The 16,616-nt window shown below is 44.2% G+C and overlaps 1 protein-coding gene across 2 annotated transcripts in view; it reads left to right on the top strand.

The window, feature by feature from the left end:
- The window catches only part of LOC148408499 (cell adhesion molecule DSCAML1-like), a 51,939-nt gene that overhangs the window by 14,434 nt on the left and 20,889 nt on the right, over positions 1-16,616 (top strand). For both annotated transcript variants that reach the window (XM_088440793.1, XM_088440792.1), the window contains exons 4-10: positions 10,235-10,381; positions 11,023-11,301; positions 12,615-12,890; positions 12,967-13,263; positions 14,432-14,704; positions 15,701-15,985; positions 16,148-16,267. In XM_088440793.1, coding sequence (XP_088296919.1) covers positions 10,235-10,381; positions 11,023-11,301; positions 12,615-12,890; positions 12,967-13,263; positions 14,432-14,704; positions 15,701-15,985; positions 16,148-16,267 — 1,677 coding nt within the window. The remainder of the gene's footprint in view (positions 1-10,234; positions 10,382-11,022; positions 11,302-12,614; positions 12,891-12,966; positions 13,264-14,431; positions 14,705-15,700; positions 15,986-16,147; positions 16,268-16,616) is intronic.

Genomic DNA, 16,616 nt, shown 5'->3' with positions numbered 1-16,616 from the left:
GCCCGACGATGCTTCATAAAATCCACCTGCCGCATACTTTGTCTTTGTTTACTGCCCCAGACGTATCGTATACATACACCGCTGTCATGGTAAAACTCTGTTAAGGACTTTTTTTTTTTTTCTACCTCGACCTCAGCGAAAATTACCCAAACTGAAATGGGTTTGATTGACATTTTCATTCATTGTTGAAGCTAATATTTCGCATCTGTTTGTACAACGTGCATGAGTTTGGATGCTAACGGGTGTCGCTGAGTGGCAAGGTCACTTACAGGCTACGTTACTGATCAATTCTCTGCCCCCGGCGTCCTTGTTGGAAGTCGGCCGGTTCAACGTACGCATGCATGCGCGCGCTGGCTCGTCACTGGGTCTGCTCTACATCGGTGGTTCTAAAACGGGGGTACTAGTACCCCTGGGGGTATTTGAAGGAACCTCAGGGGGTGCTTGAGATTTTAAATACAACAAACACGCAAACATCCTTTTCAAGTAATTATTGAAATAATTCATTGTTAATTAATTGAAAATATAAGTTTGTAAAACAAATTTTACGCTCAGTAGGTTATTTAATTTCATTCATTTAAAAAACCAGATCCCCCATACTAGACCCAACTTGTCATGGGCCACCACTCGTTACCTGTCAAATGAATGATTTATTTTTGTGAACACATCTCTACTACGGTTTCAAAAGAGGACACTTTAAGTTGAATATTTTTTCTGTGGACAAGCATTTATTGAAAATAATTGTTGAGAACAGGTCTGACACTTTATATTGTTGATTTTTGGGGGGGGACAAATCTTTATTAGCAATTAAGTTAATGATTTAAGATGAAGTAAATTGAGAGGTGAGGCCATCGAGAGGTCGCAGGACTCACACGAACGCACACAGACGGACACAGTGTGTGGTAAATCTGTGCTTGTGCACACAGAGCAAAGAATACATTAATAGAAACACTTGTCTGGGGCGCCACATACTCATGTAAACACTGCTTGTACAAAAGCATTCACTTCTAGGGAGAACAAACGTACAAGCCCATCACATGCACACACACATTTCGAACGTAACACAATAAAGCCATTTCCAGATTTTGCATGAGTCTGCCTGAAAAGGGAGAAGTCATTAAACATTAAGATGGGATACATTAAGGCTATGCTTGCTTGTACGGTGGCGGTGCTGTAGCGCCCGGGACATGGTGTGATAGAGGAGGCTGGGGAGCACATGGCCTCCCCAGGTCTCATGGGACACAACCTAATTGACTTGACCCCCCCCCCCCCCCCCCCCCACACACACACACACACACACACACTGCCCAGTGATATCACATTTCCTCGCTCATCCAGCCCTTCAATGCTCTCGCCCCTGCTGCCCCATGTGGCACACAGCAGGGTGTTTCGAGGGGCTAGGGGGCAATTTGCGCAGCCGATTTCATGTAGACAAACAAATTTGAAAAAAAAAAAAATAGGTAGACGTCGTCAGTTTGTATGATCATGTTCCACTCGGGTTACGGCCGCATAACAGTGCAAAATGTTCTTCTCTGTGTGCCTCTTTTTTCTGCGTGTATAATTTTGTCCCATTTGCTTCAGCGAGAGTGAGAGCAAGGCAGGAACAGATGGGCCGCTGGCAGCCATCTTTTACTCAGTTAGGTTGAGTAGGCACGTGGAAGAGTGTGTTAATTAGCACAAACAAGTGTGTGTGTGCGTGCGCGCGTGTGTGCGCCGGGGCCACAATAGGCATAATTATGTCTGCTTGAGAGACCAGTTTTAGGGGGGCGGGTGTAGCGAGAGGCGGAGTACAACAATGCCCCAACCACGGGCTTTGTGTGGATTGAGGAGAGGGCTGACAAGTGTCGGCTATTATTGACTATTTACACACTACCGCACACGCCAGCTCACGTGCACTTAACGCAGGACACTGCCGTTTCTCTTTCTTTGTGTCTCCATCAAGCGCTCGCGCCGCGGATGCGCACATAGTCAGAAACACGCATGCGGTATGAGCACGTTTGTCGAGCATCGGGGTATCAGTGTCAATCAGTGTAAGAGGGAGAGATGGGAAAGTCCCTGAGAGCACATCACTCTGACACAAATCTGGCCACCACCTCAGCCTTCAAGCCGGGCTTAGTGACAATACAACCCGCTCGGGGAAACGCTCCGTACCGGCTCTCATTCATGCATTAAAAAAAAAAACAATCTGCATTTTTACATAATTGACATCAATTACGGGAGTTTACGCACAACAAGGAACACCTCAAATCCTTCACTTATCTCAAAAGCTGATAGTGCGCCTGGTAAAGCGGTGCATCTTATACGGTGCATAAACTGCAAATTTAAATTTTTGGGGGATGAAAATATAAAGTAACTTAAATTCTTCCATTTTTACCTCTGCGTTTTTGTTATGAATGTATTTTTAATAATTAAAATGGAAATAACACCATTTGAAATTTTGATATGGTGTACATGCACCAATTCCAAAGGAATTTAAATGGGTAAACTGTGCAAAAAACATTCATTTTTGTAAAAGAAAGCACGAGTGCGGCTGATAATGTAAACATGCAAAAACGGCCATTATTAAGCAGATGTGGACACTTCCGGATGTTTTGCCAGTTTAGGCTATCGGCCCGAAAGGGGCAGCTGTGCTCAGTAAAGGGTTAAAAGACTGTTTAGCTCAATCCCAAAACGAAGCAAGAGTTTAAAAGAATATAATATTCAATTAAATATTTAACTTAATTTTTAATGAAATTGCAACCAAAAACCCTATTGTTCAGATATTCAGCTCCATCTAGCGGATACATAACACAAGCCCCACCACTACTGTAGCTTCTATTCTATGTGCCTTATCATGTGGTGCGCCATATATATAAAAACTGTTTTAAAATAGGACATTCATTGAAGGTGTGCTTTATAATCCGGTGCGAATAATAGTGCCAAAAATACGGTGGAAAATGGAGCCAACATTGACTACAAGTCATCGTAGTCAAAATACAATGAAATAGCAAGAGGATAATTTATCCGCATTTTAATCCAATCCTTTTTCTCACAATTGCCTCAAAGGTAAAACCACACTCATTTTCCAAGTAGTCACTAACAGCAGTGAAAGCAGGGAGGTTTGTGCCAAGGCTTAGTGAAAATAAATGAATGGGGATATCTCGCTCGGATTGGGTTAAGAAATGGGATTTAAGTGTGGAGGTTTTAACCCTTTTCCTCAGTTGCTTTGTTTAGGCTAGTGAAAAACGGATTAGAGGTAGGAGATTACGGCACGTTCTGCCAAGAAATTGTCTTGAAGGAAACACTCGGTAATAAGTTTGCTGCCGGTTTGCTCCTCAATATTTGGCTAGCAATGTTTCTTCGTCGTGAACAACAGTCCATTTAATCTCCGCTAATCCCTTCAGAACATCTCTTTGCTTGTACAATAACTTGTTGGTTTAACTTTAAAAGAGATGAAGACAACATTATTTTGATGTTAAGAGTTCCTCCATTCTATTTCCTGGTCAACACTACCTATCGAAGAGGGGTCACAAGGAGACATAATTAAGACTCTAATACGATCCCCGGTGGTCCTCCGTGTGTCATGTTCCTACATGACCTGGCAATCAGACCTATTGATCCGACTCCGTGTTTGCTGATCAAACACACACGGATGTCACATCAACTCCATAGACCCTCATTGAACTCACTGTGGTGGGAAGCTTAAAAAAAAAGTAACTAATTGGCATCATTTAAAACATATCACTCCGAATCTCCACAAATCACAAAAAAAAACAACCTCTGAGTACAATATCAAAAGTATTTTGATATCCTTTGCCCCCCCCTAAATGTTTACATGACCTTACATTACATCGCACAAATATAGGTCACAGTGTAATGATTAATCAATGCATAGATTAATATCACTGTAGCCTCTTAGGAATCAATTTTATTGATATTAAGACTTTGCGCCGTGTAATTTAAAAAATGTCTCTTACCCTTGAATCTTTTTGTATTGTTCTTATTAGTCTTCCACTCTAAAAACTATAGAGAGTCAAAAATAACCCAAAAGGTGTCAAACATAGACCAATCCATAATTTGAGCCACCTTTCTCAGTTGTTTTACAAAATATCACACAAATTGGATCGCTTGCTATAAAAGAGTTTCAAAAGTTCGGTTATTTTGTATAAAACAACCGGTAAAGTTGAGTCAAACTGACTCAAGTAGTACTTTGCTTGCTTTGTGACCCCAATTGGCATATTTTGGACCAAAAAATACCCAGCATGATTTAATAAAGGGATTTATCCAACCTTTTGTGATTTTTCAATTAATCCAAACAGTTTAATTAACGTCAAAAAAAGGATTATTTTGCTACCCCACATTTTTAGTGCACATTTTGCGCTTTACTGCCCCCTATTGGTTAATAGTTGAACTCCTATAACTGAGCCACTATAAATTGTATGTAATGACAGGTTATATTAAAATACAGCCCAAGTGCTTTTTGGCAAGTTTTTGTGTTTCTTCATATTGTCTTAAATGAAAACCTGCTAACTTTTAAATTTTTAAGCACACATATAGCATCAGCTTACGACCACTAGGCGGTGCACCAAGTCAAGCAATGTAGCCGTATGTCAAGATGGTCTTTGCATATGTGTGTTTTTTTCTTTTTTTTTTTTACGACGTTCTGCATGCCTTTTCCGCTTTGCAAAAAATTAAATACTTTATTTTGATCACTCTTTTTAAAATTGGAAATGATCCCAAACTTGTGATATCCCCTTGTGGATTGGCGGTGGTCTTTGTCCCTTGCAGCCTTTTTAACACTGCATACATCTGCAAGAAAGGTCAGTGTAAAAAACGGTGGCACAAACATATGTGGCACAAACATATGTGGCGAATATTTTTAGTCGACCTAATTATAAAGTGAAATTACCCGACTCAGTAAAATATTTTGGTGGGTTTTTTTTCGTTGTTGAGCAATGTTCTAACTCATCCTAAAGGTGTGAAAGGGTCAGCTTAAGTTTTTTGTGCTAAACGCATCCAAGCAAGACTTTATTGCGTACTGAGCTCATGCTGAAACATAAGCGTTTACCGGCTTATAAAATGTTGTGTTAATTTTGGCGACTTTGAGCTCAAGGTCAAGTCGAGATATAACAATGAGCAACTTTACAGAGGTCGGCGTCTCTTAAAATGTCACACTGGGTTACTTGTTTACTTTGCTGCCCCGGGATTTTCCGCGATCCTCTCTGGTAAACACTGACAATCTCTGCGTGTGTGCCTGCCTTGTGTGTGTGTGTGTGTGTGTGTGTCGCGAGTTAAACCCCGTCTCTCTCCATGCTGGGCAGTGACGCTCCTCTGCCACCAGCACTCTAATGGTTGGGTGGAGGGAAGGGGGGGGGGGGGGGGCGCTCACTCAGTGCTGCTAATGCAGCTCACGGCCTCAGGCCATGGGTTAAGCTCAAGTGCACCTTAGCGCGCGCACACACTCGCACACACAGTCAACCGTGTTGTTTATTCCCTGCTGACCAAAACAACTCGGTGGGGGCTATATGATTGGTTTTCAATGAAATTTAGAAGCGTGTTTTTGGACGGGATTCAAAAGTTCACTTTAGTCCAGCGGAGGGGAGGGGAGCCGAGTTTAGCGCGTTCCTACAAAGCGGGGTGATCTGGGATGTGTGTGAATGTGGTTTTGTTCTCCCGGGACCCTCATTATCACTCCTGTCCCAGATGTCACCGAGCGCATGAAACACACATCATGAATAATGGAGTCCTATTTCAACATCTCTTTTCACCTCGCACCCTCGGCGTCTGCGGCCCGCTCCCTCTTTGCGGGACGGCCCATTTAGTTTTACGCGCCGTCGTCTCCTCGCGAGGGGCGCGCGGCTCGGCGGTGTGGACCGGTATCTATGGAAACCGCATCCTTTGCATACGAAGACTTTTACGAGGGTCCCCGTCGTCCACCCATCCCCCAGTGTTTACTGTTTAAAGTCACATGGGGCAATTTGGGACAGAGCAGCCAGTGGAGCAGAAGAGACGTTGTCCCATCGCAATGGAAACCGGACTTTTACAGTAGTCTGTCTGCCCCCCCCCCCCCTCCCTTCTTTCCTCAACCACCATTCTTCTCCTCCTTCACCTTTGTGTGCTCTTGTCGCGCCCGCGCACGCGACCGAGGGGCGTTAGCGTGGCCAAACAGTGGACATGATTGAAAGATGAGGTAAGCAGTCAGAATTGCTCAGGAAAGGCCACAGCAGTTTGGATTAGACAGTCAAGCGTGGCTTTTTAATAAACGTCACGGAGCTGCGCCTCTCGCATCTTCCAGAAAATGAACAAGAGAAGAAGCGAAAAGAGCGATATTGCTCATGCGGCGTGGGCTTAACGGGCAGCGTGACTTCTGCCCCGTCTGAGCGGCTCGGTCGCCTGAACAAAGTCTCTTTTATGGAGAGGATGCGGCGGGGTGGGCTCCAAATGCGCCATTGCTTGTTGTACATCAGTTGGGCCAATAGAACCTGCTTTGAATGTGAATCCAAGGAGTTAAGAGGACGCCATTCATGGATGTTAAGTGCGAAACAGAATAAAGGCCTGAGTAGTGTATATATTTAATTGGCCGACACCTGCTTGGACTCGCGCTTTTAATCTATACGCAGTTGAGAGGCGAGCAATGTTAGGGCGGAGTGAGCGTGCACTTTGAATACAGATGCAACAGCCATTTTTTTTTGCATAAGGTTTGAAAGGATGAGCGCTCACAGACATGGGCTCTTCAATTTTTCTTCCAACGAAGCTGCTTCAGCTACAACTTCCACAACTGTGCTAAATTTACTGCATTGTGTTTTTGTTCGCGCCGAGAAACACCATTTGTCCTATTTTAAGCCTGTTTGTTGGTGGCTTTGTGTGTTGGAGTTTATACCAGCGCCGTGAAGAGTAGCTCCAGAATGCGCCATTTTTTTTTTTTCCCCCCTTCTCCCCGTGACAGTCCCATCTCTTTGATCACCCCCAGTCTATTCTCACCTTCGTTCATTCTTCACGGTTACGGGATGCGTTTTTTTTTAATCTGAAGATGTTTTTAAACTCTATGATTGTCATCTAAATACGACTAGGAACAAAATACTGTAGCGCTTGTCCACAACTTAGCTTAAAGTTTTGATGCACACATGCACAATTTTTACATCGGCCATATTCTTATTTACACTAATTACCGTAGCGGGACGAGCTAGAGTTGTCAGTTGGCTCCTAGCAGCCAATGCCAGTTGCAGCTAACAGCAGCTGCATTATTTTCAATAAAAGAAGCGAGCAGACTGAACCAACGTCTGAGTCCATCCTTGTTCACACACAGGAATATTACTAAAATAAGAGGAAAAACTTATATCTCCAGCTGATTCAATTAAGAGTGCACCAGTTATAGAACTCGCATTCCATTTGATTCGTTTATTAACTGCGATTTTTTGGCATATACACACAATCTTAAACATGGTAGAACACGAATGGTGCACCACTTTTTCATTTCAAGTTTTTCATGTATTAAAAAAAAAATCAGGTCACTTTCATACTATAAAAAGAAAATCATCTCACGGGCTGAATTAAACACATTTGCTGGCCAGAACCGGCCCACGGGTCGTATTTTTGACATCCCTGCTCTAGCCAATTAAAAAAGCTTCTTTCATTGGGTACAAAAAAGCACCTGCTATATTTAGCAACAAGATAAAAACAGTGTTTTTCATTCTTGTTATTTTTACTCCCCTTGTATCACTGTCGTTTATTTTTTTCAGTTATACAACACAGTGCGGTTTTGTTCCATGTCTGACCGGGATCACGTCGCGCTTTTAATAATTGCTGAAATGACACCAAAACAGAATGAGGATGGCGGTGAGAAGACCCTAGCAACAGGGACGGGATGAAGAACGTGTGAAGGAGGGTGTGTGGGGGAAAGATGCAGAACATCAATAAATAATGGGCCCACTGAGGAGGTGGAAATATGGGCCTCGTTATCTTTGCGCCGACGCCTTCATTTGCATGTGGAAAAATGTGGCTGCTGCGAACCCCGCTCGGGCTCACATTCGTTGCATACGTAGACGCACGCACCCGCAGTCTTGGACCAAAATGGCCTACTGTATGCATCCTATTTATAGACCGTGCGGGTTTATTTTTTCCTCTCTCGCACATTCATAATTTCATTTTCACTCACTATTATTATTTGTCACAGCGGTAGTTCTGTCTCTGAGGTCGCAGCCATGTTGCCATATTAAAAAACTGAACTCAAGAAGATCTTTTAGGGCACGGCAGTGCTTTATTGCAGAAAAACAATGTAATAATTTGGTAAAATACAGTTGGGAATTGATGACTGTATGCTCATTATCGTTTTCATTTGGTAAATACGTTTCAAACAAAAGTACGTCACATTAGTCAACAGCGTGGTTATGGTATGGATTTTTAATTGGATTATAATTTATAGGAAAAAATGGATTTTATAGAAAACAATTAGTTCTCAATAAATACACCCTGGGAGCCACCTCTCGTTACCTGTCAAGTTTGTGATTTATTTTTGTGAACAGAGCTCCACTATGATCCCACAAAAGGACAAATTAAGCTGAAAATGTTTTCCACTGCTTAATGGGTTCTTGGTTGAAAACGTAGTTCGCTGGGAGTACATCACAGAAAAGAGGTTGAGAAGCATTGCTCTATACTGTATTCGTTTAAGAATCTCCATCCAATATGAATAGAAATTCCAACATTCCCCCTGGAAATTTTTTCTTTCTGCTAATGGGTTATATCGAGGCTCAAATGGAGCTCATGCAAAATTCCAACAATGTCAGCTCTCCTGGAGGCTACGCAGCCTCTTTCTGGATGAACAGACTTTTTATAGAGCCGTTTTTGTTGAATAAAAATGTGTGCACTAAACCAAAACAAGCCCTAATAGTGCTGAGTTGATGCTGCTGCCTTTTTGTTACGTTGGTAGCTGAAGTCATGGGGTTTTGAAAAGCCAAACAATTCTGAAAGTACAATTCCCACAAGAGAACTCGTGAAGTCCACGAGGCCAGGCAAAATTTTGTCCAAATTTTGCAATGCGAAGTAATGCCTAACTTCTCCAGTTGTGAAAATGTTTGAATCAGCCTGGTATGTACAAAAGGCAACTGCCAGGCTGTCAGTGTCTATTAACAAGCTTTTAAAAGGAATATAATCTGACAGATGTCACCTGTCATAATAAAGAACTTGCGCGCTGCTAACTAGCGACTAATTCATGCTAAAGGCTGCGCTAAACACTAGCAACAACCCAAAAATTAATACTGTCGAATAATCAAGTTTGACTGTCTTATTGTTTGGTTGACATTCTCTATAGCGCAGCTCCATCTGGTGGATGCATCACGCAACCCCAGCCTTCTATTCTCTGCGCCTTATAATGCGGTGTGCCTCATATATGAAAACAGTTTTAAAATAGGCCATTCATTGAAGGCGCGCCTTCTAATTTAAATGTATTTTTTATAGAATTTTCAGTCAGCTTTACAACTACCAAAATTTTCAACCGTAGAGCAAACGATGATTTGCGATATTGCAGGAGGTACAGTACTCGTAATGTGCGCGCATGCATGCAAGCGTGTGTGCTTTTAACAGACATTGGCTCCGTTTCTCATCAGCTTGTCAAGTAAGCGCGAATAAAAACCGAGGGAGCACAGTGATTTAGTAATTAATATTTTACTCCGTCTGCCACTCTGCTTGGAGACCGCAACGCATGGAGGCTGCGTCACTCAGACAGCCCAAATGAGAGCGTTGACTAATGAGACTTGACTATAAAATAGATGGATTTTACGCAAGCCACTCGTCCGAGATGGACCGCAGTGTCAGTAAAGGAAATCATGTGATTGAATCGGCTGATAGGATGAATTCAGTGTGCTGCAAACGACGGAAATTGTGCTTTTGACACATCCTGCTGATCTCGCCGCGGCTCAGCCCGTGTCAGAGTGTTTTGACAAGCCACTTGTCACTGCTGTGGGAGCTGTGCACTTAAAGTACTCATTATCCTGTAAGACTTCTTTGCAGGGGGGCAAACAAAGGCGGCGGTGAAATTGCAGCCTGCGTCTCCTCGCAGGGTCACGCAAAATATCGAATGCAAACATGGAGTAGATAAGTGTGGCCTACTGACTCCGTCATTTGCTCAAACCTAATAAATATGGAGCTTGTTGATTAAACGCAAATCTACAGGCCGTGGAATTATTGGTCTATAGCTTGGTGATGTGGCTTTGACTCAGGAACGAAGACCTGAAACATGTTTTTTTCTTTTCTTTTCTTGCAGGAAACAGGTTCTTGCTGTCCTCCTTCGGGGCTCTATACATCTCAGATGTTCAGAAGGAGGATGCCCTCTCCACCTACCGGTGCATCACTCGGCATAAATACAGCGGAGAGACACGCCAAAGCAATGGAGCCAGGCTGTCTGTCATGGGTGAGATAAGGTTTCTTCCAGTTTTCTGTCTAAATCTAATTGGGTCACCTGTGTCGAAGGTAAGGCCCGTGGGCCAAATGTGTTCCCGTTTAATGCGGCCTAAAAGCATGTCATTTTCACATCCCTCCATTATCTTCTCATGCAGCTAAGGAATTTCTACAAATTAATTCAACTGCAAAAATGACAGTGCGTTTATACCCTGAAAAAAAAAAAGATGTCCGAAAAAATGTATGCTGTTGTTTTATCGCGGATATATAAATAAGTTAGGGATATTATTTGCATTTGTGCAATCACACTGTACACAGTGAAACCATTTCATGGAAAATACAAAATGGAGTGTGTCTTTCACTCCAATACACCTGCGTCCCTAGCCCAAAAATCTCTGAAGTCAAACAAATATCGTATCGCATCCGCTGAGTCTCTCACAATATCTCCCACCTATTGTATTTTGAAACATGTTCACAGTAGACAAACTGCGAACACTCTATTACTTGAGGTGTCCACATTAAACATTCTCACCTTCAATACGATAATATTGCAGCCAGGAGCAGCGGACCCCAACCAGCGGACTGATATCCAATACCGGTATCGGCTCGGGACGCCACAGATCTAACTCCGTATAATGTTCTTCTAATCTCCAGACCCAAACGAGTCCTCACCCACCATCCTGGACAGCTTCCAAGCAGGGGAGGTGTACGCAGGCCAGAGTATCGAGCTCCCCTGCATAGCGGGGGGTTACCCCAGCCCCACCGTACGTTGGCTGAAAGACGGCCGCCCGCTGCCCTCGGACGCCCGCTGGACACGGCGCTTGACGGGGCTGACCATCAGCGACCTGAGACAGGAAGACAGCGGAAGCTACGCGTGTGAAGTCACCAACAGCTTCGGCTCCAAGGAAGTGTCTGGACAGCTTCACATAATAGGTGTGTGAGCACTTGACACACACACGCAAACCGAGAGACCGTCATATTCACACGCTCGTCTCCTTTTTGGTTTGAGGCACACGTCCGGCGTGAGTGTCTGTAACAAACATGTAGGAGCAACTGTATATGACGCCCCTAAGATGTCAGGCCTCAGACTGGGCGACAGGGATGTAATTTACTGAGACTGAAGCCATAACACAGCTGCCAGCGCAACTCAGCATCACCGAGGAGGAGTGTGAGGAAGATGGTGGAAGAGACCAGAGGTCGTAGACGCGATGATCCCACCCAGGCCGGGCGAGAATGACATTATCAACAAACTAACAGGATAATAATAGTGTCGGATAGAGAGGTAAAAGTATGTAAGCGCGCTAGCAAACAAAGGCCAGACGGGGAGAAAACAGGGAGGCGTTCAGCTTGGCCACTGGGCACATCATGGCAGCGCACTCGGTGACTTTGACAGGGAGGGGGGCACTCGGGAAGCACAGCGATGCCCCCTAGCACACACCACCAGCTGCCTTATTGCTCGCTGACATTTGCACACACACATAAGTGGACGTAGATGTGAAGCGATATCTCCAGCTGCTTTTTAATGAGTGCGTCCAACTGATTGAGTCAGCCATGCTGAATGCGCTCTCGCTCGCACACTTTGTAGCCTCCTCCGCCAGTGGAAATATACACTGGAGCCATAAATCTGTGCGACACTTGGTTTACTTCACAGTCACTAGGTGATGAGAGAATTTGTTACACTTAACAGCGAGAAACATTTTGGGCAAATGAGGCATGCGTCAGATCGGCGGTTCTCAAACGGGCGTACGAGAACCCCTGGGGGTAAATAAAGGCACAGATGGGAAAGTGTCCCGCCAACCCGAAGCTTGTGAGATTGTTCCTCAACCCTGAGGTAACGTTTATTTTAACCCTTGTGGCGGTCTGTCACAAATTATGGATATTCCTTTTTTTATGATATCAAAAAAAGACAAGGGAGCTGAAATTTCCAGCAGATAATTGGACGGTAAAATTTCAAAATGGAACGATTCGGACATCTCTATGTGATTGCGTGAGATTTTGTGTACAAAAAAAATCATTGTCCAAATTTTGGAGCGCATAAAACCATTGTAAATACAATTTTTGAGATATTTTGTACTCTACAGTATAAATCTTTCTAAATATTCATGGGAAAAACATTCAATTTGCATATGCGCGTTTATAGATCATCTCGCCTCGATTGCGAGCTACCGAATCAAATTAGTTTGACCATGTCGTGAAAAGCAATACACCATAAAGATTTATCTGTGATTTATACCTCCTCCTTTCAGATCCACTCCGAGTGACCTTATCCCCCAAGAACCTGAAAACCGGAATTAGCAGTACACTCTTCTTCACCTGCACCGTGGAAGGTTCTCCAGAATACACCATCAACTGGTACCGAAATACGGAACCCATCTTCCCCGACCAGCACATCTCCATCCAGGGTCAACACAACGACACCCTGCAGATCACTGCGGCCCAGAAATTCCATTCCGGGGCCTACCAGTGTTTCGCTTCCCGCAAGGGCCACACATCTCAGGACTTTTCCATCATTCTGCTTGAGGGTATGTAAGGCAACGTTAAAACATGGTATCCTTTTCACCCACCCCCCTCCAAAAAAAATTCTTTTTTTGTGGTCAGACGGCACCCCTCGTATTGTGACGTCCTTCAGCGAGCGGGTGGTAAACCCCGGTGAGCCCTTCTCCCTCGTGTGCGAGGCCAAAGGAGCGCCGCCGCCTTCCATCACCTGGACGCTGGATGATGAACCCGTAGTGAGAGATTCCACCTACAAGACCAGCCAGTACACCCAATCCGACGGCCTGACGGTGTCCCACGTCAACGTCAGCAACCCGCTCATCCGAGATGGCGGAGTCTACCGTTGCGTCGCACGCAACTCGGCCGGCAGCGCCGAGTACCAAGCGCGCATAAACGTAAGAGGTGCCTGTCTGCTTTTCAATATAACCGCACTCTACACTTCATTCTATACAAATATAGCACAGCTAGCCATAGATGTACAGTATCTGTTTATCGATGCGCTAATACACTGATACCTTGACTTACTGTCGCTCCGGCTTATCTGTTTTTCGGGTTACAAGCCATCGATTCGAGCTACCGAGCTTCAACCACGAAATAAAAGCGTTATAAGGCACATTTACAATGAATGTCCCCTGTTAAAACTATAGGGCGAACTGCATTATAAGGCACATAGAATAGAAGCTACAGTAGTAGCTGGGGGTGCTCAATGCATTCGCAAGATGGACAATCAGATAAGTCAGTCAAACTTCACTAATAGACAATCAGAAATGAAGACTAAAGATGATTTTGTGGAAAATACTATCTGAAGAATCAAATACCTCTTGATTACACTAAAAGACTGGAGATCAATGTTGAGACCAATCAATAGTTTTAAAGAAAATAATTATGATTCAATTAAGTATTAAACTTTTGATTAAAAAAAACATAAAATATATTGTTTTGTTGATTTGAAAACAGTCAGCTTTCTTTTACAAAAACCCAGTTTTTGCGCCTTGTCCCCATAGGAATTGCTTCAAAATAAAAGCATTAATAACATAACAAATTTTCAAACTCTGTATTATAAGAATTTTAATTGCAAAAAATACAATTATATCTGAAATGCAGAGGTAAAAGTTGAAGTAGTTACATGGCGTTTCATTTCGTTTGGTTATTTCCTTAGTGTTCAGTATCCAATACAGTACTTTTTCTTTCTTTTTGCCTCGTTGGCGCTGAAACGGATTCGGAAATTTTGAATTTGGAAATCCTATTTGCGTAAAGCGAGCGCTGAGCCGCGTGAAGTCGTAAGTCAAGGTACCATTGTCTGCTCTGTAATCTGCCATATACAAAATACCGTAAGTAGGGTTAAGATAATTTAAGCAAACACAAATATCCTCAGGCAGTTTGAGCAAAGGGAGCAAAACTAACCTCCCTGTCCGCCTCTCAACTTACCCCAATCACTCTGTCCATCCACCTTTATGGCCTCACCCTCCGTCTCCATCTCTCTGCCACGACCTCCCTCACCTCATCGGCCCGTCTTTCCGACCACTGTGTCCGCCCCGCCACCCCCTCCCTCTTTTCCCCGTGTCTCCAGGTCCGCCCCGAATCAGACCCATGCGGGACATGACGGCCGTGGCGGGCAGGAACACGTACATAACGTGTCGCGTCATCGGGTACCCTTACTACAACATTAAGTGGTTGAAGGACGGCATGCAGCTGCCCGATAATCACCGCCAAGTGTTGTTTGACAACGGCACCCTGCGGCTGACCGACGTGCAAAAGGGCGCCGATGAGGGCACCTACCTTTGTAGTGTTCTGATCCAACCCCAGGTGTCAATCAACCAGACTGTGCATGTTACTGTTAAAGGTAAGTGGAAGGAAGGGATTCGAGTGCTCCACCTGCAACTTCATTGGCCAATTTATACAGTGCGATTAGTCAAAAACGGGCACCATTGAGTAGCCGATCAAGTAGATTGTGCCATTTCTTTGCTGTTATGTCAAATATTGATTTTTTTTTTTTTAAATACAAAGTAATGATTAAGTTAAAAATGCAAGTTGCCATTCAAAGAGGCTAATGATCATGAGAAGGCCATGTTTTTATGCCGTTTTCATTTAGATGAAAAGCGTTTTTTTTTTCTCCCAAATTGAGCTTGCAAAAAATGGTCAAACATACTTGTGATTCATTTGCTGCTTTGGTCAATAAGGCCTCATATAATCGGCTAAAATGTTGCTCAATTCTGCCCAAAATAAAAACTGCTAGGTGTGAATGTCTTATTTTGATTCTAGAAAATGACAATACAGTCTGATTGAGCAGCGCTTCCCAAAGTGAGGTTCGTAATTTACTGTGGAGAAGGCAAAATTTTTGCTGCTGGTGAATTTGAAATTTTTGCTATTTTGGCTGTCCAGAGATGTAACCTACGAAAGCGGTGGCTTCGCCCACCTTTTTTCTCCCGCCCGTAAGCAAAAAAGGCCACATTCCTCGAATGGCAATAGTTGGGGTTTATTTTGTGGTTTCTGCTAGACTTATTGACTCTTTTTGTCTGTGAGCGGGGTAACGACGCTGGCTGGGCAGCTGCGGAGGTGTTTAAGGGTGCGCGCGTGTGCCTGCGTGTGTCTGATTTAATTAGACGAATAATAATGAAGCCTAGATTAAATCCCCCAGATGTCTCAGCTGTAGCACCGCCGCGCCAACCTCCATTACTATGGCAACGGAATGACTTCCTCCTGCCAATTGGATCCTGGCCAGAGTAGCTCGCAGGGACTACGGGAGATGGGGGCGCAAAGAAGGGGCCCTACTGGCCGGCGACCTTCTCCAGGCGCGGCGGCCACGCTTTCTCATCAAGCGTCTTCTTCTCTCCCCCAGTGCCGCCTCTCATCCAGCCCTTCGACATTCCCTCTACCTCAGTTGGGAAGCTCATCTACATCGCCTGCGTGGTGTCGTCCGGGGACATGCCCATACGCATCACCTGGCATAAAGACGGCCAGCTCATTGTGCCGGGGCCCACCTCCGGCGTGGCCATTGAGACCAAAGAGTTTATGAGCTCCCTCCAAATTTCCAAGGTCACCCTGAAACACAACGGGAACTACACCTGCATTGCCAGCAACGCCGCCGCCACCGTCAGTTGGGAGCGGCAGCTGATCGTTACCGGTGAGGCACCGATACGTGCAATCGGGTTTTCTTTTCAAATCGAGAACAGTTTCATTGTAACTCAGGCCCACTTGCGCTTGTATGCTTTCGAGTATGCAAATTGTCATCAGTGATTTTGTGGTTCATTGGCTTTTAATTTGAGGTCAACTTTGTGTTTGTCAGTACCGCCGCGTTTTGTGGTGCAACCCAACAACCAGGACTGCATCTACGGCAAAGCGGGAGTTCTCAACTGCTCTGTGGAGGGTTACCCGCCGCCGAAAGTCATGTGGAAACATGCGAAAGGTAAAATCATTACCGCACACTTAAAAAAAAAAAAAATTCCAAAGACCGACTAATATATTTCGGGTTATATTTTTTTAACCCCAAAAGTTAAAAAACCCTGGGTCAAAAGGCAGTTCATTTTGATCCAACTTTTTGCCCAAAATCAGGGGTGTCATACTCATTTTTGTCATCAAACACATTGTAGTTAACGTTTCTGTCGAGGGCCGGAATGACCGTGGGCTCAAATAAATTTTAAGTGCGTTTGTCACATACCTACCTAATTTTGAAATAAGAGGCCGGTAAAAAAAGAAATTTGATGTTCTCCCCTCCACCCCCTCAATTCTTTTAAAGTTGAAGGCAACTTGCAAGT

The sequence above is a fragment of the Hippichthys cyanospilos genome, chromosome 18 (assembly GCF_059441005.1).
Source record: "Hippichthys cyanospilos isolate Australia breed blue-spotted pipefish chromosome 18, RoL_Hcya_1.0, whole genome shotgun sequence".
Classification (NCBI taxonomy): Eukaryota; Metazoa; Chordata; class Actinopteri; order Syngnathiformes; family Syngnathidae; genus Hippichthys; species Hippichthys cyanospilos.
Note: the sequence above shows the minus strand (reverse complement) of the source record. Positions and strands in the feature narration are given on the sequence as shown.